The sequence below is a fragment of the Manis pentadactyla genome, chromosome 14 (assembly GCF_030020395.1).
Source record: "Manis pentadactyla isolate mManPen7 chromosome 14, mManPen7.hap1, whole genome shotgun sequence".
Lineage (NCBI taxonomy): Eukaryota > Metazoa > Chordata > Mammalia > Pholidota > Manidae > Manis > Manis pentadactyla.
Genome location: NC_080032.1, coordinates 66322146 through 66344445, shown reverse-complemented (window position 1 = coordinate 66344445; position 22300 = coordinate 66322146). Strand labels below are relative to the sequence as shown.

Here is a 22300-nt window from a genome sequence, read left to right as displayed (position 1 = left end):
TCCTTTTTAGTAAAATTCCGCGTTGTCTCTGTGGATGAAAATTTTCACCCCCTGAATGAACTGGTAAGTATCTCAATAGCTGTGGTTTGGGGGTGAGATGGAAGTGCTCCCCCGAGGTGGAGTGGGAGGCCCAGGAAAGGCAAGAAGATAAAAGATAATTCCTTTTGGAACCTGAGCTCTGGCCCCACCACTGATCTAGAGTCTCATACAAGGCGTAACTGTGGGTTAAGAGATTATGTTACTTATAACAATAATTAATCAGTCTGGCAATAGTCAGCTACATTTATTTCTCTGAACACACTATGTTAAGCATAATGAAGAGGCACAGTAAAAAAGCTGGGTTCCATCCATACCCACACTCTCTAGGAGTTCATGGTTAATTAAAGCACCAAAGAGTTTCACTGCTTCTGAATGTATATGTACACATAATAGATTATAATATGACAATATGCACGTGTACATATAGATTATATTTATGTATATTCTATGTGCAATATATATTAATTCTATATGTATATGTCATTTATATATATTTATACATATTCTATAATACATCTTATATGTAAGACTTAATCCATACTAGTTTGGTATACCTTCCTCCAACTAGTTATCAGTATTAAGGCAAACAAAGCTACCTTTTCTAAAAGGCAATTTTGAAATTAGAAGAAATACTCTTGGTCAACTATTAACCAAAATTCTAGCAATTCTTTTCCTATTGGGTCTAAATCATAATGACATATTATTCTGTTAATACCCATTTCCTAATTTATGTAAATAAACAGTATAGTCATATTCCTCACTAGGAAGGTGTGAGTACCTAAATATTATTGGTGAACAATATAAATAAATAAATAAACATTATTCACCAGTAATATTTTCAGGGATGTGGCAATGTGATGATTGTTGTAGAAATACATTATGTGTGCTTTTCTCAGAACTATTTACTGGTTTCTCTGAGCAATTCCAGTTCTTTGATGTTTCAGGTTAAATTTTATATATAAATATATACCTTACTGTAGGTATACTTGCCTCCTAAGCTATTTGACCCTAAGTCTGAAATCATAGCCTTTGGTGAAATTCTAATTACATCTCTTCTTTCCTGTTTTCATATAGATTCCTCTGGTATATCTTGAGGTAAGCATCAGAAAGAGTATTTTATAAAGAAATCGGTACATTACGGATAAGAAGTTCTGATAATATTCCAAACAGATGAGTTACTACAAAAAGACTTGGATCCAAATTTTCCTACTCCCAGATGTCAGGTTTATTGTGCTTTATCTTCCTTCTGTGTCTGTCTTTCTTGAAGGCAATGCCAGCTACTCTACCCCCAAAGTCATCTGTTTTGTTCAAGAACTACCATGGCTAAATAATTTTTCCCCATGCTCTTTGTTCACTATTAGGACCCAAAAAGAAATCGAATTGGACAATGGCAGAGTCTCCAGTTGGAGCATGGCCTCCAAGAGCTGGCCTTTCCCCTCTCATCAGAAGCCCTTCAGGGCTCCTACAAGGTGGTGGTGCAGAAGGAAGCAGGTGGAAGAACAGAGCACCCCTTCGCTGTGGAGGAATTCGGTATGGCTTATGGAAAATGAAAAGGACATAGCTTTTTAGTTCATACTATGAACTCAGATATTTTAAATTTCCTGTAGGTATCCTGAATTTGTATCAGAGTCAGCTGTGTCTATAAAACTATCATGATACTGTGAACACAGAAGCTCATAAGAGCTTGGTCACTTTCAATAGCAAATAGTACAAAAATTCTTATTTAGGGGAACCATCACCATCTGTGTCATTGAGATCTGCTGGGGTCACAAAGTCAATTTGATTTTGCATAAATTGTTAAACATTATCTTAAAGTTGGTACATTGAAAAATGCATCTAGTTTTTGGGGGGTATCAATTTGGGAAAAATTACTGACATGAAAATATTTGTGTATCCATTAAACATTTACCAGCCTCCCTATTGCCATTGTCTCTACCAACAGTGCTTCCCAAGTTTGAGGTCAAAGTTCAGATGCCAAAAATAATCAGTATCCTGGATGAAAAAGTGAACATATCAGTATGTGGGATGTGAGTAAAATTGTTTTTGTCTGAAATTTCATATTCTGCCTTAGTTTTGAGTGATTATTTAGTTAGGTACATATTATAAATTAATTCTCATCTATGTTAAAAAAAAATTATTCCAATGACTTCTCTTGTATCAACTGCTTATTATTGAAGTTTTCAAATATACAAAAGAATTGAGATACCCATAATCATGATTTAACAACTAACTTCTCTCCATATTTGCTACATTTTTTTTTTGCCTTAGTATTTTAGGATAAATTACAAAGATCATGACATTGTCCCCTAGATGCAGCATTATGTACCTCTCAAAGCTCCTGACATAATTTCCTACAATAATCATGATGCCATAATCACACTTAACAAAATTAAAAATAGTTTTCCAACACTAATTCTGAGTTTATGCTCAAGTACACTCAATCTTCCCAAAAACTCTCATAGAGCTGGGTGTTTACACATTGCTTTAGTTATTACAACTCATATGTACACATTTTTGTTAGTCTAGATAGAGGTTTTCCAATTTTGTTTATTCAAAAAACCAACTCTTAATTTTTTGGATTTTGTTCTATTGTTGTCCTATAGTCTATTTCTGCTCCAATATTTACTGTTTTCTTCCTTCTGCTAACTTTGGGCTTAATTCTTATTTTTCTAGTTTCTTGTGGTAAAAAGTGAGATTGTTAGTTAATATCTTCTTTTTTAATGTAGACATTTATTGGAATAAACATCCTTCTTATTAGTGCTTTTGCTGTACTCTGTAAGTTTGAGTTTGTTATGTTTTTACCTTCATTCTCCTGAAGATATTTTCTAATTTCCCTTTTTATATCTTCTTTGGCCCAATGGTGGTTGAAGAGTGTATTTATTTAATTTCCAAATACTGTGAAAGTTTGGTTTCATTTCATGCCACTGTGGTTAGTAAAGATAGTTGGTATAATTTTGATATTATTAAATTTGTTAAGATTTGTTTTGGGACCTAACATGTGATCTATCCTGTAGAATTGTCTGTGTGTACTTGAGAGTAATTTGTATTCTGTTGCTCTTGGGTGGAATATTCTAAATATGTCTCTTAGGTCTATGTGACTTATAGCATTGTTCAAGCTCACTGTTTCCTTATTGATTTTCTGTCTGGATGTTCTGTCCATCATTGAAAGTGGGGCATTGAGATACCCTACTGTTATTATGTTGCTATCTGTTTCTCCCTTCTGTTCCGACAATGTTTGCTTCATATACTTAGGGCTCTGATGTTGGGTGCATGTATATTTTAAATCACCTTCTTGAATTGACCCTTTTATCATTATATACTTTCTCCTTTGTCTCTTGTGACAGTTTTTGACTTAAAGTCTGTTTTGTCTGATGTAAGTACAGCCACCTGTGATCTATTTTTGTGTGCATTCTCCTGGGATATTTTTTCTAAACCTTCACTTTCAGCTTATGTGTCCTTAAGCCTAAAGTGATTCTCTTGTAGACAGTATTTAGTTAGACCTTATTTTTTTATCTATTCATCCATTCTATGTCTTTTGATGGACAATTTAATCCATTTACATTTAAAATAATCACTGATAGTGAAGGACTTCCTAATGCTATTTTAAAAATTGTTTTCTGTCTTATAGGGTTCCCTTCTTATTTAGCCTTTTACGATTACAGCTAACTCTTACAGTTCATTTCAAACTTGAGAATTAAAACTAATATCCTACAAACCAGTAGTAGGAGAGGAAGAATTGGGTAAAGAAATATGCCCATCTAAATATCACATACCAAGCATCAAAGCATCTGGGCCTCAGCCTCAAGTCTGTCTTGGAGTAATGGTCAAGGTATTACCTGTCTAATTTAATGGCACCCTAGTACAGATATCTATATCTGGGGGAGGGGTTCCCAAATAAGTTGCTCTGATTATATTTTTTATATGAAGTGATATTGGAGTATTCCCACCAATAGGAAAAATAGGAAAGGAAACTAATGCCCAAAGCAAAATGATTATTAATTATTCCATTTTTATTAAGAGAAATAATATAAATACGGAGTGTGCACAACACATACTGTTTTTTATTTGCCCCATGGTGGTTTGCTCAGGGCTTTGTTTCTGTCTCTCTCTGTCTCTCCTTCTCTCTGTGTGTACGTATATGTTTTTTTTTTTTTTAAATAATTATTTTTTATTGAAGGGTAGTTGACGCACAGTATTACATTACATTAGTTTCAAGTGTACAACACAGTGGTAGAACATTTGTATACATAATTCTAGGTTCCAGCTATCACCGTACCAAGCTGTTACAATATCTTGACTTTATTCCTTATGCTATACATTACATCCCGGTTACTTATTTATTTTACCTTTGGAAGTCGGTCCTTTTTTTTTTTTTTGTGAGGGCATCTCTCATATTCATTGAACAAATGGTTGTTAACGACAATAAAATTCTGTATAGGGGAGTCAATGCTCAATGCACAATCATTAATCCACCCCAAGCCTAATTTTCGTCAGTCTCCAATCTTCTGAGGCATAACAAACAAGTTCTTACATGTAGGACAAATTCTTACATAATTAATAAGTTACATAGTGAACAGTACAAGGGCAGCCATCACAGAAACTTTCGGTTTTGCTCATGCATTATGAACTCTAAACAGTCAGTTCAAATATGAATACTCATTTGGTTTTTATACTTGATTTATATGTGGATACCACATTTCTCTCTTTATTATTATTATTTCTAATAAAATGCTGAAGTGGTAGGTAGATACAAGATAAAGGTAGAAAACATAGTTTAGTGTTGTAAGAGAGCAAATGTAGATGATCAGGCGTGTGCCTGTAGACTATGTGTTAATCCAAGCTAGACAAGGGCAATAAAATATCCAAGTATGCAGATTTCTCTCAGAACAGGGGGGGTGAGGTTCTAAGCCTCACCTCTGTTGATCCCCAATTTCTCACCTGATGGCCCTCCTGCGACTGCCTGTGTTAGGTTGTTCCTCCCTTGAGGAATCTTACCCGTCTCTAGCTAACCAGTCATCTTCCGGGGCCATACAGGGAAATGTGAAGTTGGTAAGTGAGAGGGAAGCCTTATTGTTTGAAAAGGTTAGCTTTTTACTTCTTTGCATATTTATGCCCTGTGGCTTCTATGCCCAGCATTTGTCTTGAGGTATCTTTACCACTTGGAAGAATTATGATACTCGGTAAATTTGATATGAGGCACGAATTCTATTTAAGGGTTGTAATTAGGAAGGAAGAAGAAAAGCTATAGAAGTAGCAGGTGGAAGAAAACATGGGAAGATTGATTATTTCTTTGACATATCTTCTTGTAGAGTACTTCAGCATATATAGGTTTTAAGCTACTACTTAAATTGCGCACACACATTAACATAATAGGAGTATAGTTACATAACCAAAGCCTATCTGTAATTACCAGCCATCTCCAGTGAAACCAAGAAAACCAGTTAGGCACCTTAGGCATTTGTGAAAACTTATCTATGATATGGTGGATATTGTCCAACTGAACTTGAACAGTCTGAGAGAAATCAGACAAATTAAAACAACCCATTCCTGGGGACTGTTCACATCCCTTATGTTCTTTTAACAGTAAATAGTCTGTAGTTGTAAGACTTTGCAGCGCTACAATTTGCACTTCTCCAAATTCCTGGTTGAGTTCCAACAGTATAGATCCAGTCAAATTTGTTGTTTTACTGTATGCACAGGCCAGCTTAGATATCTCCTTCCTCATTCCCATGGCAAGTCCAGGAACTGGTGGGATGAGTGCATCTACAGCTGTAGCAGTGCGTGGATCTTTGTTGGGGTTTTTTGATGATCATCTTCTGGCATGAGTCTTCCAGAGAGTGCAGATGTTGGAAGTTCTTTTTCATATCGTATCTTAGTTCATTTTCGGGGTAGCCCAATTAGGCTTTGATCCTCTGTATAAACACAAACAGACCCTTTGCCTACACTTTTATATGCCCTTTATACCCTTGTGTAGAACTCGTTGGAGGTTACCACACAGGAACTGCCCTTTTTTTTTTTTTGCTTTGTTTTTGGTATCACTAATCTACACTTACATGACGAATATTATGTTTACTAGGCTCTCCCCTATACCAGGTCTCCCCTATAAACCCCTTTACAGTCACTGTCCATCAGCATAGCAAAATGTTGTAGAATCACTACTTGCCTTCTCTGTGTTGTACAGCCCTCCCTTTTCTCCTACCCCCCCATGCATGTTAATCTTAATACCCCCCTACTTCTCCCCCCCTTATTCCTCCCTACCCACCCATCCTCCCCAGTCCCTTTCCCTTTGGTACATGTTAGTCCATTCTTGAGTTCTGTGATTCTGCTGCTGTTTTGTTCTTTGAGTTTTTCCTTTGTTCTTATATTCCACAGATAAGTGAAATCATTTGGTATTTCTCTTTCTCCGCTTGGCTTGTTTCACTGAGCATAATACCCTCCAGCTCCATCCATGTTGCTGCAAATGATTGGATTTGCCCTTTTCTTATGGCTGAGTAGTATTCCATTGTGTATATGTACCACATCTTCTTTATCTATTCATCTATTGATGGACATTTAGGTTGCTTCCAATTCTTGGCTATTGTAAATAGTGCTGCAATAAACATAGGGGTGCATCTGTCTTTCTCAAACTTGATTGTTGCGTTCTTAGGGTAAATTCCTAGGAGTGGAATTCCTGGGTCAAATGGTAAGTCTGTTTTGAGCATTTTGATGTACCTCCATACTGCTTTCCACAATGGTTGAACTAACTTACATTCCCACCAGCAGTGTAGGAGGGTTCCCCTTTCTCCACAGCCTCGCCAACATTTGTTGTTGTTTGTCTTTTGGATGGCAGCCATCCTTACTGGTATGAGGTGATACCTCATTGTAGTTTTAATTTGCATTTCTCTGATAATTAGCGATGTGGAGCATCTTTTCATGTGTCTGTTGGCCATTGTTTTTCTTTTTTGGAGAACTGTCTGTTCAGTTCCTCTGCCCATTTTTTAATTGGGTTATTTGTTTTTTGTTTGTTGAGGCGTGTGAGCTCCTTATATATTCTGGACGTCAAGCCTTTATCGGATGTGTCATTTTCAAATATATTCTCCCATACTGTAGGGATCCTTCTTGTTCTATTGATGGTGTCTTTTGCTGTACAGAAGCTTTTCAGCTTAATATAGTCCCACTTACTCATTTTTGCTGTTGTTTTCCTTGCCCGGGGAGATATGTTCAAGAAGAGGTCACTCATGTTTATGTCTAAGAGGTTTTTGCCTATGTTTTCTTCCAAGAGTTTAATGGTTTCATGGCTTACATTCAGGTCTTTGATCCATTTTGAGTTTACTTTTGTATATGGGGTTAGACAATGGTCCAGTTTCATTCTCCTACATGTAGCTGTCCAGTTTTGCCAGCACCACCTGTTGAAGAGACTGTCATTTCGCCATTGTATGTCCATGGCTCCTTTATCAAATATTAATTGACCATATATGTCTGGGTTAATGTCTGGATTCTCTAGTCTGTTCCATTGGTCTGTGGCTCTGCTCTTGTGCCAGTACCAAATTGTCTTGATTACTATGGCTTTATAGTAGAGCTTGAAGTTGGGGAGTGAGATCCCCCCTACTTTATTCTTCTTTCTCAGGATTGCTTTGGCTATTCGGGGTCTTTTGTGTTTCCATATGAATTTTTGAATTATTTGTTCCAGTTCATTGAAGAATATTGCTGGTAGTTTCATAGGGATTGCATCAAATCTGTATATTGCTTTGGGCAGGATGGCCATTTTGACGATATTAATTCTTCCTAGCCACGAGCATGGGATGAGTTTCCATCTGTTAGTGTCCCCTTTAATTTCTCTTAACAGTGACTTGTAGTTTTCAGAGTATAAGTCTTTCACTTCTTTGGTTAGGTTTATTCCTAGGTATTTTATTTTTTTTGATGCAATTGTGAATGGAGTTGTTTTCCTGATTTCTCTCTCTGTTGGTTCATTGTTAGTATATAGGAAAGCCACAGATTTCTGTGTGTTGATTTTGTATCCTGCAACTTTGCTGTATTCCGATATCAGTTCTAGTAGTTTTGGGGTGGAGTCTTTAGGGTTTTTTATGTACAGTATCATGTCATCTGCAAATAGTGACAGTTTAACTTCTTCTTTACCAATCTGGATACCTTGTATTTCTTTATTTTGTCTGATTGCCGTGGCTAGGACCTCCAGTACTATGTTAAATAACAGTGGAGAGAGTGGGCATCCCTGTCTAGTTCCCGATCTCAGAGGAAATGCTTTCAGCTTCTCGCTGTTCAATATAATGTTGGCTGTGGGTTTATCATAGATGGCCTTTATTATGTTGAGGTACTTGCCCTCTATTCCCATTTTGCTGAGAGTTTTTAATATGAATGGATGTTGAACTTTGTCAAATGCTTTTTCAGCATCTATGGAGATGATCATGTGGTTTCTCTCTTTCTTTTTGTTGATGTGGTGGATGATTTTGATGGACTTTCTAATGTTGTACCATCCTTGCATCCCTGGCATGAATCCCACTTGGTCATGGTGTATGATCCTTTTGATGTATTTTTGAATTCGGTTTGCTAATATTTTGTTGAGTATTTTTGCATCTACGTTCATCAGGGATATTGGTCTGTAGTTTTCTTTTTTGGTGGGTCTTTGCCTGGTTTTGGTATTAGGGTGATGTTAGCTTCATAGAATGAGTTTGGGAGTATCCCCTCCTCCTCTATTTTTTGGAAAACTTTAAGGAGAATGGGTATTATGTCTTCCTTGTATGTCTGATAAAATTCCGAGGTAAATCCATCTGGCCCGGGGGTTTTGTTCTTTGGTAGTTTTTTGATTACCGCTTCGATTTCGTTGCTCGTCATTGGTCTGTTTAGATTTTCTGTTTCTTCCTGGGTCAATCTTGGAAGGTTGTATTTTTCTAGGAAGTTGTCCATTTCTCCTAGGTTTCCCAGCTTGTTAGCATATAGGTTTTCATAGTATTCTGCAATAATTCTTTGCATTTCCGTGGGGTCCGTCGTGATTTTTCCTTTCTCGTTTCTGATACTGTTGATTTGTGTTGACTCTCTTTTCTTCTTAATAAGTCTGGCTAGAGGCTTATCTATTTTGTTTATTTTCTTGAAGAACCAGCTCTTGGTTTCATTGATTTTTGCTATTGTTTTATTCTTCTCAATTTTATTTATTTCTTCTGTGATCTTTATTATGTCCCTCCTTCTGCTGACCTTAGGCCTCATCTGTTCTTCTTTTTCCAATTTCGATAATTGTGACATTAGACCATTCATTTGGGATTGCTCTTCCTTTTTTAAATATGCTTTGATTGCTATATACTTTCCTCTTAAGACTGCTTTTGCTGTGTCCCACAGAAGTTGGGGCTTAGTGTTGTTGTTGTCATTTGTTTCCATATATTGCTGGATCTTCATTTTGATTTGGTCATTGATCCATTGATTATTTAGGAGCATGTTGTTAAGCCTCCATGTGTTTGTGAGCCTCTTTGCTTTCTTTGTACAGTTTATTTCTAGTTTTATGCCTTTGTGGTCTGAAAAGTTGGTTGGTAGGATTTCAATCTTTTGAAATTTTCTGAGGCTCTTTTTGTGGCCTAGTATGTGGTCTATTCTGGAGAATGTTCCATGTGCACTTGAGAAGAATGTATATCCCGCTGCTTTTGGATGTAGAGTTCTAGAGATGTCTATTAGGTCCATCTGCTCTACTGTGTTGTTCAGTGCTTCTGTGTCCTTACTTATTTTCTGCCCAGTGGATCTATCCTTTGGGGTGAGTGGTGTGTTGAAGTCTCCTAGAATGAATGCATTGCAGTCTATATCCCCCTTTAGTTCTGTTAGTATTTGTTTCACATATGCTGGTGCTCCTGTGTTGGGTGCATATATATTTAGAATGGTTATATCCTCTTGTTGGACTGAGCCCTTTATCATTATGTAGTGTCCTTCTTTATCTCTTTTTACTTTCTTTGTTTTGAAGTCTATTTTGTCTGATATTAGTACTGCAACCCCTGCTTTCTTCTCACTGTTGTTTGCTTGAAATATGTTTTTCCATCCCTTGACTTTACACTTCTTTGGGTTTGAGGTGAGTTTCTTGTAAGCAGCATATAGATGGGTCTTGCTTTTTTATCCATTCTGTTACTCTGTGTCTTTTGATTGGTGCATTCAACCCATTAACATTTAGGGTGACTATTGAAAGATATGTACTTATTGCCATTGCAGGCTTTAAATTCGTGGTTACCAAAGGTTCAAGGTTAGCCTCTTTAGTATCTTACTGCCTAACTTAGCTCACTTATTGAGCTTTTATATACACTGTCTGGAGATTCCTTTCTTCTCTCCCTTCTTATTCCTCCTCCTCGATTCTTCATATGTTGGGTGTTTAGTGCTGTGCTCTTTCTAGGAGTGCTCCCATCTAGAGCAGTCCCTGTAAGATGTTCTGTAGAGGTGTTTTGTGGGAAGCAAATTCCCTCAGCTTTTCTTTGTCTGGGAATTGTTTAATCCCACCGTCATATTTGAATGGTAGTCGTGCTGGATACAGTATCCTTGGTTCAAGGTCCTTCTGTTTCATTGTATTAAATATATCATGCCATTCTCTTCTGGCCTGTAGGGTTTCTGTTGAGAATTCTGATGTTAGCCTGATGGGTTTCCCTTTATAGGTGACCTTTTTCTCTCTAGCTGCCTTTAACACTCTTTCCTTGTCCTTGATCTTTGCCATTTTAATTATTATGTGTCTTGGTGTTGCCCTTCTTGGATCCTTTCTGTTGGGGGTTCTGTGTATTTCCGTGGTCTGTTCGATTACTTCCTCCCCCAGTGTGCAGAAGTTTTCAGCAATTATTTCTTCTAAGATACTTTCCATCTCTTTTCCTCTCTCTTCTTCTTCTGGGACCCCTATAATATGGATATTGTTCCTTTTGGATTGGTCACACAGATCTCTTAATATTGTTTCATTCCTGGAGATCCTTTTGTCTCTCTCTATGTCAACTTCTATGCGTTCCTGTTCTCTGATTTCAATTCCATCAATGGCCTCTTGCATTCTATCCATTCTGCTTATAAACCCTTCCAGAGTTTGTTTCATTTCTGCGATCTCCTTTCTGGCATCTGTGATCTCCTTCCGGACTTCATCCCATTTCTCTTGTGTATTTCTCTGCATCTCTGTCAGCATGTTTATGATTCTTATTTTAAATTCTTTTTCAGGAAGACTGGTTAGGTCTGTCTCCTTCTCTGGTGTTGTCTCTGTGATCTTTGTCTGCCTGTAGCTTTGCCTTTTCATGGTGATAGGAATAGTCTGCAGAACTGGGACGAGTGATAGCTGGAAGGACTTCCTTTCTTGTTGGTTTGTGGCCCTCCTCTCCTGGGAGAACAGCGACCTCTAGTGGCTTGTGCTGCGCAGCTGCGCGCAGACAGGGTTTCTGCTTCCTGCCCGGCTGCTATGGAGTTAATCTCCGCTGTTGCTGTGGGCGTGGCCTGGCTCGGGCAGCTACTCCAAAATGGTGGAGTCGCGTTGGAGCAGGAGCTGCTGGGAGGCTATTTATCTCCGTAAGGGGCCTCCCTGCTCCCTGCAGCCCAGGGGTTAGGGTGCCCAGAGATCCTGGATTCCCTATCTCTGGATTAAGTGACCCGCCCTGCCCCTTTAAGACTTCCAAAAAGCACCCGCCAAAACAAAACAACGCCCACCAAAAAAAAATAAATAAATAAAGTTTTTAATTAAAAAAAAAAAGGTGGTCGTTCGTTTTTCTTTATTCTCCGGTGCCAGCCTCAGGCCTCTGCTCACCAGTCTTTCTGCCCTGTTTCCCTAGTATCGGGGTCCCTATCCCTTTAAGACTTCCAAAAAGCGCTCGCCAAAACAAAACAGCAAAAAAGCAAAAAAAAATGGTCGCGGGCTTTTCTTATGTCCTCTGTCGCCCAGCCTCCAGTGCCTGCTCACTGTTCTTGCTGCCCTGTTTTCCTAGTATCGAGCGCCCTGCACTCTGGCCCGGATAGCTGGGGCTGGGTGCTCGGCAGCCCTGGGCTCCGTCTCCCTCCCGCTCTGCCTGCTCTTCTCCCGCCGGGAGCTGGTGGGAGGGGCGCTCGGCTCCCGCGGGGCCGGGGCTTGTATCTTACCCCCTTCGCGAGGCTCTGGGTTCTCTCAGGTGCGGATGTGGTCTGGATATTGTCCTGTGTCCTCTGGTCTTTATTCTAGGAAAGGTTGTCTTTGTTATATTTTCATAGATATATGTTGTTTTGGGAGGAGATTTCCGCTGCTCTACTCACGCCGCCATCTTCCGCCCCTTGTATGTATATGTTTTATTGTGTTTGAGTCTGCTTGCTCATTATTTATTTTCATTCTTCTGTTATCTAAATTTTCTCATTTTTGATATATCACAAATTTTGATTTTGTGATGACAGAAATAAAAAGAATGATAAAAACAAATTGGCTACAAGGAAGAAAGTTAAAAATTCCAAAGGGAACTTGGTTGTATATTGTAGAAAAGTTTCAAGTGTTCTAATGGAAAATACTTCTTGAAGAGATGTTTTTCAGACATGCTTCTGAGCCTGAAACGATAAGATGTACAGAGAACTACAGAGAGTAATTGTTTGTTCTATGGTGGCTTCATAGTAGAAAATGTAGATACCTTCCTCAGTTCCTGATTTATATCTAATGTGACAGATACACCTACGGGAAACCTGTACCAGGACTTGCAACTGTGAGCATGTGCAGGAAATTACTTCGTGCTCCTAATTGTCAAAAACAAGAGTTCTGTGAAAAATTCAACCAACAGGTTAGTGTGCGTGTGCTCTGAAGGGGCTGTCCTTGTGAATGACCATCAAGCCGTCCCACTTTACTAACTAGAAAGAGGACATCAGAGTAAACTTGTCCCAAAATGTTCCTCACCAAAAAAAAAAAAAAAAGGAATTTCCACCCAGCAAAATGAGAATTTTGTTGACTAACGTTAGAATGTGAATGTTAAATTCCTAAAGATCAATTAGCATGTTCATCCCAGAGAAATTGTCCTACCATCAGAAAGAAAATAGTAGATGTGGTGACTATTGGTCTTAACTCAGTGTGACACTTTTCAATTTTTGTATTTCTGTTAGCTCAGCAGCAGCGGCTGCATCACCCACGAAGTAAAAACCAACTTGCTCCAGATCAAAAATGCAGGTTATGAAATGAAACTTAGAGTGGAAGCCAAGATCAGAGAAGAGGGAACAGGTTTGAGTACTAAATTAACATGGGAAAGAAAACAGTAAGCATTGGTTTGTTTTCTAGAACAAAATAAGGGTTGTAAAGAAAGAGGTCGGAAATGAATTTTAGGACTTAAAGGAACTTCCAGAATTACTTACTCTTTTCTACATATTTTTAGATGTCATATTCACTGGAAATGGGACCAGTGAAATCACAAACATTGCCACCAGACTCAAGTTCCTGAAAGTGGATTCACACTTTAGACGAGGTGTCCCCTTCTTCGGACAGGTAGAGTATATGGGGAGTCACGAGTAAACAGATGTGTCCGGTTGTATCTAAGTCCAGGGCACAATGAGGTAGCATATTCCTAGTTAGAGTTATCAATTAATTACTATGACCAAAAGCACAAAGCCCAGCAAAACTACTTCCTTTTCTAAATATCACTGATAAAAATGTCCAAACCCATACTACAATATTATAAGACTCAGAGGTACTATTTCTTTTTTAGACATGTAACTAATAAAGATGTATAATGTAATATGAATTGATTGTAATTCAAACCTCTTCTCCCGCCCATTTGACAACAAATACATACATTTCTCCCATTATCCAGCCAGCATCAGAATTTTAAGAAAGTTTCTTACAAATGACTCTCAATTTATGGCTGTCAGTATCCTTCTTTATATGTGTTCTATTTAGAAATAGGTGGATAAACAGTTTTCATTTGAGACATAGGAAACATAATAATGTACCTTCCAGGTTTCTTCTGATTATATTATTTTCGTGCTTAAGGTATATATATTTTAAATAGTAAATTTAGAATATTAATTTTATTCATATTAATAGTTCATCTTACCAGTTTTATGATGATTGGATTTTTCTCCAAAAGAAACTCTTGTGCAGAGTTGCTTCTATGGTTTTTTCAGGAGAATTTAAAAAAATACATGAGGATCCCAAAGGAAGGAAGGAGTTTTGTAATACATCTGGAAGGGTGGTTTGGATGTTTGGCTTTTTTTAAGTTGCAGCAGCAAAGGAGTTTGTCCATGAGCTCTGCCTTTCCTGAGTATTGGCCACGTGATCTACCAGGTACTTTTCTACTCCAGGTGCTCCTGGTGGATGGGAAAGGTGTGCCCATCCCCAACAAACTCATCTTCATCTCCTCCAAGGAAGCCAATTATCTTCACAATGCAACTACCAACGAACAGGGTCTTGTACAGTTTTCAATCAATACTACCAGTATCTTGGCTAACAAATTTCATGTCATGGTAAGTATGCAAAAAAAAATGCCTGAGAAAAAAGAAAAACCTCACTAACAGTTAAGTATCCAGAAGTGAAGAAACAAACACACAGACTGTCTTTAAGAGACAGAAATAAGCTGCCCAATTAGCAATAAATTTGAGGCTTAAAATTTTTGTTAAGACATTAGAAGAGATACTAGAGAATGTCTGAGCCTTTCATTAGCATTATCTTTACAATATTATGTATTGGGCCAAAAAAAAAATCTTAACTGGATTTGGTCCTGAACAATACCAGTTCCTCAATGGTAAGTAATTTGTGCAATTTGTTTTATGTCGTTTTACCATGCCTACTTATACATTGTTTAAAGTGTTCAGAACACCCCACATACATACTCTCAGCACATATTGCCTAATGAAGATGATCAGTAGATTTCTGCAACTAAAAGGATTTTATGCTAATAATCACAAGCAAGGAAGTGGTAAAAGGCAATGGTTTATTGATTCCAGCTTATATAAATGGCACAGAAATTATTTCCATTTCCCAATGTTCACATGTTATTTCAATTTAAAAATGTGTAATGATGCTTAAATGTTTTCTGTGTGATGGATACCCGCTCTTCTCTAGGATTGAAAAGTTGAATAGTGTCCCTATAAGTGAAAAGTTCCTGCATTCATAGATTAATAGAACTATAAGTTATTAATATGATGTATTTAAAAGCAATAATAAAAACATGAATTTTATTATGACAGCAAATAAAAGGGTCACCTAATAAATTCAGAAAAAGAAAATAAGTATGCCCTAAAAAGAGTTAGGGAGCAACCACTGCAGAGGAAATAAATAGAATTATCTACTAAACATCTGCAAGGCTTAAAAGTCCAGAAACTACAAAGCTTTAAAAATCAGAAGTCATAATAATGATGAGGCATAGATGTTAATTTGCTGAGGATTATTTATATACAATTTTGAGACCCATAAGGTAATAAGGCATATTGCTATATATAAAATAATTTTAACCAACTAACTTACAAGGGCCCTTCTATTAGTGAAGATTCCCTTTTCTCCTCGTTCAGATTGTTCTCCATTCTCCCTGGGACATCATTGTTCCTCTGGCTCTGAGCCGCTGAAAGAGTCAGCAGTGACGACCTAGCAGAATCTGGGCAACGGAGATCAATTTGTAGATGATTTCCTTTTAATCTCTGCAATTTGAGAAGCCAGCAGGTTGTTTATCTGGTGGTCAACAGGGATGAGGGTGATGCATGTGCATATGACATGTCGTATGTTAGATGATAGATGTTAGGTTGGAGGACACCACATTTTTTTCATTTTGGTGAGCAGCTTAAGTGCAGAACTTCAAGACAATTTAGATTCTTTGTTTTTCTGTTTTCTCAGGTGCACCATGTGCAACCCAACTTCTGTTTTCACCATGTGTGGGTACGGGAAGAACACCAGGGAGCTCAGCACGTCACAAGTCACGTTTTCTCCTTAAGCGGGAGTTACGTTCACCTGGAGCCTGTGGCTGGTACCCTGCCCTGTGGCCAAACTCATATCACGCAGGTGCACTACATACTCAGTGGGCAGGCCGCTGGGGAGATCAAGGAGCTCCTTTTCTATTACCTGGTAAGAATAAGGCCACAACATTTTTTTCAGTTTAGCAGTAGACAAATTGGTTAATGGAGCCAGAAATGTAAAAATGACTTGTGTGACCTCATCCTGCGCCTCCTCCACGTTTCCCTGGACTCGTTGACTTTCATGAGGTTGTTTCTTGCCAGCAGAGACTCAACAACCAAAAGTAGGTTGTGAGGAAAATAAGATGTTGAGGATTATGTCAAGTTCAAGAGAAGTTCCTTTTCCATTGTTTTTCTTTCCAGATCATGGCTAAGGGAGACATCATCAGATCAGGAACATACACCCTGCACATACTGCCAGGAGACAGTGAGTATCCTCAAATCCATCTCCCCATTTCCTTCCCAGAACACCCACCTGTAAACCTCAGGGACCATCCACAAATAGGGAAGCCATTTCCATTACCCCTTTACAATAGAAGGAGGACACACAAGAAAATAAAGATCCTCCTTATGACTCTTTGGCATGTTTTTTATACAGTACAGTCAACAAATAAATTTGATTGACTACTAAGTGTTAGGCACTTTCCTAAGGCATAGTGTTTTCCCACATAGCTTGTCTCTTCTGACATTAAAACTTTTTATAATCTAAGCTTCCTTCTGTTTTTTACTCTAAGAAACATATATTGACTGTCTTTAATCTTAGTATTGCAGACAAGAGAGTTAATTATCAAGCAGAATGGGGAAGAAAAAAGGTAATAGATTTTTTTTTTCAGTGCCAGACTCTGGGCTAGGCTCCTTCTATACCTTTCCACACTTAGAGAGGATGTGTGTTGGGTGCTTCACACGTGAACTTGAGTGCACATTATCAATAAGTTGGGGGAAGGAGCCAGGATAATTTCCATTATAATTAAATCCAAGATGAAGTTTAAACCACTGAAAAGAGAAATCACGCATACTTTGGTAACTCACCTTAATGAAGGCAAATATTTCACCGAGCTCCATGTCACCATAAAGCTAAATTAACAACACTTGGTATTTATTCCATAGCTATCACTTTTATTTTTATAGTTCCTTTCCCTACAAGGCAATACATCAATTGCATTTTTTTATTTTTCAATATTGAAACAATATAGAGGGAGGTTTACTTATTTAAAATTAAGGTATCATTGATAGACAATTTTTTTAAGTTATTTTTATTTTTTTTATTAAGGTATCATTGATACACAATCTTACGCTCAATTTCACATGAGCAACATTGTGGTTACTACATTCCCCCTATTATCAAGTCCCCGCCACATAGCCCATTACAGTCACTGTCCATCAGCATAGTAAGATGCTATAGAGTCACTACTTGCCTTCTCTGTGCTGTACTGCCTTCCCTGTGCCCCCCCTACATTATGTGTGCTAATCATAATGCCCCTTAATCCCTTTATACCTCCTACCCACCCACCCTCCCCAGTCCCTTTCCCTTTGGTAACTGTTAGTCCATTCTTGGTTTCTGTGAGTCTGCTGCTGTTTTGTTCCTTCAGTTTTTTCTTTGTTCTTATACTCCACAGATGAGTGAAATCATTTGGTACTTGTCTTTCTCTGCTGGGCTTATTTCACTGAGCATAATACCCTCTAGCTCCATCCATGTTGTTGCAAATGGTAGGATTTGTTTTCTTCTTATGGCTGAATAATATTCCATTGTGTATATGTACCACATCTTCTTTATCCATTCATCTACTGATGGACACTTAGGTTGCTTCTGTATCTTGGCTATTGTAAATAGTGCTGCAATAAACATAAGGGTGTATATGTCTTTTTGAATCTGGCATCTTGTTTTCCTTGGGTAAATACCTAGGAGTGGAGTTCTGGGGTCAAATGGTATTTCTATTTTTAGGGTTTTTATTTGAGGAACCTCCATATTGCTTTCCACAATGGTTGAACTACCTTACATTCCCACCAGCAGTGTAGGAGGGTTCCCCTTTCTCCACATCCTCGCCAACATTTGTTGTTCATGGTCTTTTCGATGTTGGCCATCCTAACAGCTGTGAGGTGATATCTAATTGTGGTTTTAATTTGCATTTCCCTGATAATTAGCAATGTGGAGCATCTTTTCATGCACCTTTTGGCCATCTGAAATTTTTCTTTGGAGAACTGTCTATTCAGATCCTCTGCCCATTTTTTAATTGGGTTATTTGGTTTTTGGGTGTTAAGGAGTGTGAGTTCTTTATATATTTTGGATGTTAACCCCTTGTCAGATATGTTGTTTACAGATATATTCTTCCTTACTGTAGGATGCCTTTTTGTTCTATTGATGGTTTCCTTTGCTGTACAAAAGCTTTTAAGTTTGATGTAGTCCCATTTGTTCATTTTTGCTTTAGTTTCCCTTGCCCGAGATGTGTTCAGGAAAAAAGTGCTCATGTTTATATTCAAGAGATTGTTGACTATGTTTTCTTCTAAGAGTTTTATGGTTTCATGACTTACATTCAGGTCTTTGATCCATTTCAAGTTTACTTTTGTGTATGGAGTTACACAACAGTCCAGTTTCATTCTCTTACATGTAGCTGTCCAGTTTTTCCAATATCAGTTATTGAAGAGGCTGTCATTTCCCCATTGTATATCCATGGCTCCTTTATTGTATGTTAATTGGCAGTATATGTGTGGGTTTATATCACATCTCTCTACTCTATTCCATTAATCTATGGGTCTGTTTTTGGCCAGTAACAAGATTACTGTGGCTTTCTAGTAGAGCTTGAAATCAGGGATCATAGTCCTCCTAGTTTTATTCTTCCTTCTCAGGATTGCTTTGGTTATTTGGGTCTTTGTGGTTCTATATGAATTTTAGAACTATTTTGTTTAGTTCATTGTAGAATCCTGTTGGTATTTTGGTAGGGATTGCATTGAATCTGTAGATTGCTTTAAGCAGGATGGCCTTTTTGACAATATTAATTCTTCCTATCTATGAGCATGAGATGTATTTCCACTTATTCATGTCTTCTATAATTTCTCTTATGAGTGTCTTGTAATTTTCAGGGTATAGGTCTCTCACTTCTTGGTTTGGTTTATTCCTAGGTATTTTATTCTTTTTGATGCAATTGTAAATGAAGTTGTTTTCCTGGTTTCTCTTTCTGCAAGTTCATCATTAGTATATAAGTATGCCACAGATATCAGTGTATTAATTTTTTATCCTGCAACTTTGCTGAATTTGGTTATTAGTTCTAGTAGTTTTGGGGTACCTTTTTAAGGTTTTTTTAGGTAAAACATCATGTCCTCTGCAAACCGTGAGAGTTTAACTTCTTCCTTACCAATCTGGATGCTTTTTATTTCCTTGTGTTATCTGATTGCTGTGGCTAGGACCTAATCATGATGGATGGTCTTTTAAATGTATATTTAAATTCAGTTTCCTAATATTTGTTGAGTGTTTTTCTATGTTCATCGGGGATATTGGTCTGTAATTATCTTTTTTGGTGGTGTCTTTGCCTGGTTTTGGTATTAGAGTGATGCTGGCCTCATAGAATGAGTTTGGAAATATTCCTTCCTCTTCTACTTTTTTGGAAAACTTTAAGGAGGGTGGGTATTAGGTCTTCTCTAAATGTTTGACAAAATTCAGTGGTGAAGCCACCTGGTCTGGGAGTTTTGTTCTTATGTAGTTTTTTGATTACCAGTTCAATTTCATTGCTGGTGACTGGTCTTTCCAGGTTTTCTGTTTCTTCCTGGGTCAATCTTAGAAGTATTTTCTAGAAAGTTGTCCATTTCTTCTAGGTTATCCAATTTGTTAGCATATAATTTTTCATAGTATTCTCTAATAATTCTTTGTATTTCTGTGGTGTCCATAGTGTTTTTCCTTTCTCATTTTTTATTTTGTTTATGTGTGTAGACTCTTTTTTCCTTGATAAATCTTGCTAGGGGTTTATCTATTTTGTTTATTTTCTCAAAGAACCAGCTCCTGGTTTTATTGAATCTTTCTACTGTTTTATTCTTCTCAATTTTATTAATTTCCTTTCTAATCTGTATTATGTCCCTCCTTCTACTGACTTTGGGCCTCATTCATTTTTCCTTTTCTAGTTTCATTAATTGTGAGTTTAGACTCTTCATTTGGGATTGTTCTTCTTTCTTGAGTTAAGCCTGTATTGCTATATACTTTCCTCTTAGAACTGCCTTTGCTGCATCCCACAGATTTTGGAGTGTTGAGTTGTTGTTTTCATTTGTCTCCACATAATGCTTGATCTCTGTTTTTATTTGGTCATTGACCCATTGATTATTTATGAGCATGTTGTTAAACCTCCATGTGTCTGTGGGCTTTTTTGTTTTCTTTGCATAATTTATTTCTAGTTTCGTATTTTTGGTCTGAGGAGCTGGTTGGCACAATTTCAATGCTTCTGAATTTACTGAGGCTCTTTTCGTGTCCTAGTTTGTGATCTATTCTGGAAAATGTTCCATATATCCTTGAGAAGAACGTGTATCCTGCTGCTTTTGGGTGGAGTGTTCTGTGGAAGTCTGTTAGGTCCATCTGTTCTAAGTGTTGTTCAGTGCCTCTGACTCCACACTTTTTCTGTCTGATTGATCTGTCCTTTGGAGTGAATGGTGTGTTCAAGTCTCTTAAAATGAATGCATTGCATTCTATTTCCCCCTTTAATTCTGTTAGTATTTGTTTCACATATGTAGGTGATCCTGTGTTGGGTGCATATATATTTATAATGGTTATATTCTCTTGTTGGACTAAGCCCTTTATCATTATGTAATGTCCTTCTTTGTCTCTTATGACTCTCTTTGTTTTAAAGTCTATTTTGTCTGATACAAGTACTGCGACTCCTGGTTTTTTCTCCCTATTAGTTGCATGAAATATCTTTTTCCATCCCTTCTCTTTTAGTCTGTGTATGTCTTTGGGTTTGAAGTGAGTCTCTTGTAGGCAGCATATAGTTGGGTCTTGTTTATTTTATTCATTCAGTGACTCTATGTCTTTTGATTTGTGCTTTTTGACCATTTACATTTAGGGTGATTATTGATAGGTATGTACTTATTGCCATTGTAGGCTTTAGATTTGTGGTTACCAAAGCTTCAAGGGCAGTTTATTTACTATCTAACAGTCTAACTTCTCACTTCTTATTACATTTCAAACATAATCTAAAGGTTTTTCTCCCTTCCTTTTCTTCCTCCCCACTATTTATATATTAGGTGTCATATTCTGTACTCTGTGTGTCCCTTGACTGACTTTGGGGATATTTGATTTAATTTTGCATTTAGTTAGTAATTAATTGTTTTACTTCCTTTACTGTGGTTTTATTTTTCTCTGGTGACAGCTACTTAGCCTTAGGAACACTTCCATCTATAGCAATCCCTCCAACATACACCATAGAGAAGGTTTGTGGGAGGTAAATTCCCTCAACTTTTCCTTATCTGGAAATTGTTTAATCTCTCATTCACATTTAAATGATAATCTTGCTAGGTAGAGTATTCTTGATTCAAAGACCACCTGTTTCATTGCATTAAATACATCATGCCACTCCCTTCTGGTCTATAAGGTTTCTGCTGAGAAGTCTGATGATAGCCTGATGGGTTTCCCTTTGTATGTTATCTTTTTTCTCTCTCTGGTTGCTTCTTTTCATACTCTGTCATTTTCCTTGATTTTTGCCATTTTAATTATTATATGTCTTGGTGTTGTCTTCCGTGGTTCCCTTGTGTTGGAAGATCTGTGCACTTTCATGACCTGAGACTATTTCCTTCCCCAGATTGGGGAAGTTTACAGCAATTATTTCCTCTATCCCTTTTCTCTCCTTTGTCTGTTACCCCTATAATGAGAATATTGTTCCATTTGGATTGGTCACACAGTTCTCTTAATAATCTTTCATTCCATTTTTTTCTCTCTGCACCTCAGCTTCTTTGTATTCCTGTTATCTAATTTCTATTTCATTAACCATCTCCTCCATCTCTTCTAATCTGCCTTTGAATCCCTCCATTGTATGTTTCATTTCAGATACTGTACTGTTCAAAGTTTCTATTTCTTTCTTGAAGTCTTCCCTGAAGTCTTGAATATTTTTCTGTAGCTCTGTGAGCATGTTTATGATTTTTATTTTGAAACCTTTACGAGGAAGATTGGTGGCTTCAGTTTCATTTAGCCTTCTTTCTGGTGTTTGAGAGATTTGGGGTTCTACCAAGTTCCTTTGCAATATCATATTTGCAATGATTACATGGAATGATAACTTTGTGTAGGTGGCACCCTCTATTGCCCAGAAGCTCTACTCTGTGGAGCTCCCCTGCCCTTGGAGTGGTAGTGGGGCACACGCACACAGTGCTGGTGCCTGCCGGGAGGGAAGAGCTCTTTCCTGCTTCCCAGCTGCAGTCCCTGCCTTTG

General features: G+C 37.6%; 1 protein-coding gene across 1 annotated transcript in view; it reads left to right on the top strand.

The window, feature by feature from the left end:
* The window catches only part of PZP (pregnancy zone protein), an 81035-nt gene that overhangs the window by 5209 nt on the left and 53526 nt on the right, over positions 1-22300 (top strand). The window contains exons 4-13 of the mRNA XM_057491282.1: positions 11-63; positions 1114-1134; positions 1401-1569; positions 1982-2066; positions 12644-12755; positions 13072-13186; positions 13338-13447; positions 14263-14424; positions 15788-16015; positions 16267-16330. Of these exons, the coding sequence (XP_057347265.1) occupies positions 11-63; positions 1114-1134; positions 1401-1569; positions 1982-2066; positions 12644-12755; positions 13072-13186; positions 13338-13447; positions 14263-14424; positions 15788-16015; positions 16267-16330 (1119 nt within the window). The remainder of the gene's footprint in view (positions 1-10; positions 64-1113; positions 1135-1400; positions 1570-1981; positions 2067-12643; positions 12756-13071; positions 13187-13337; positions 13448-14262; positions 14425-15787; positions 16016-16266; positions 16331-22300) is intronic.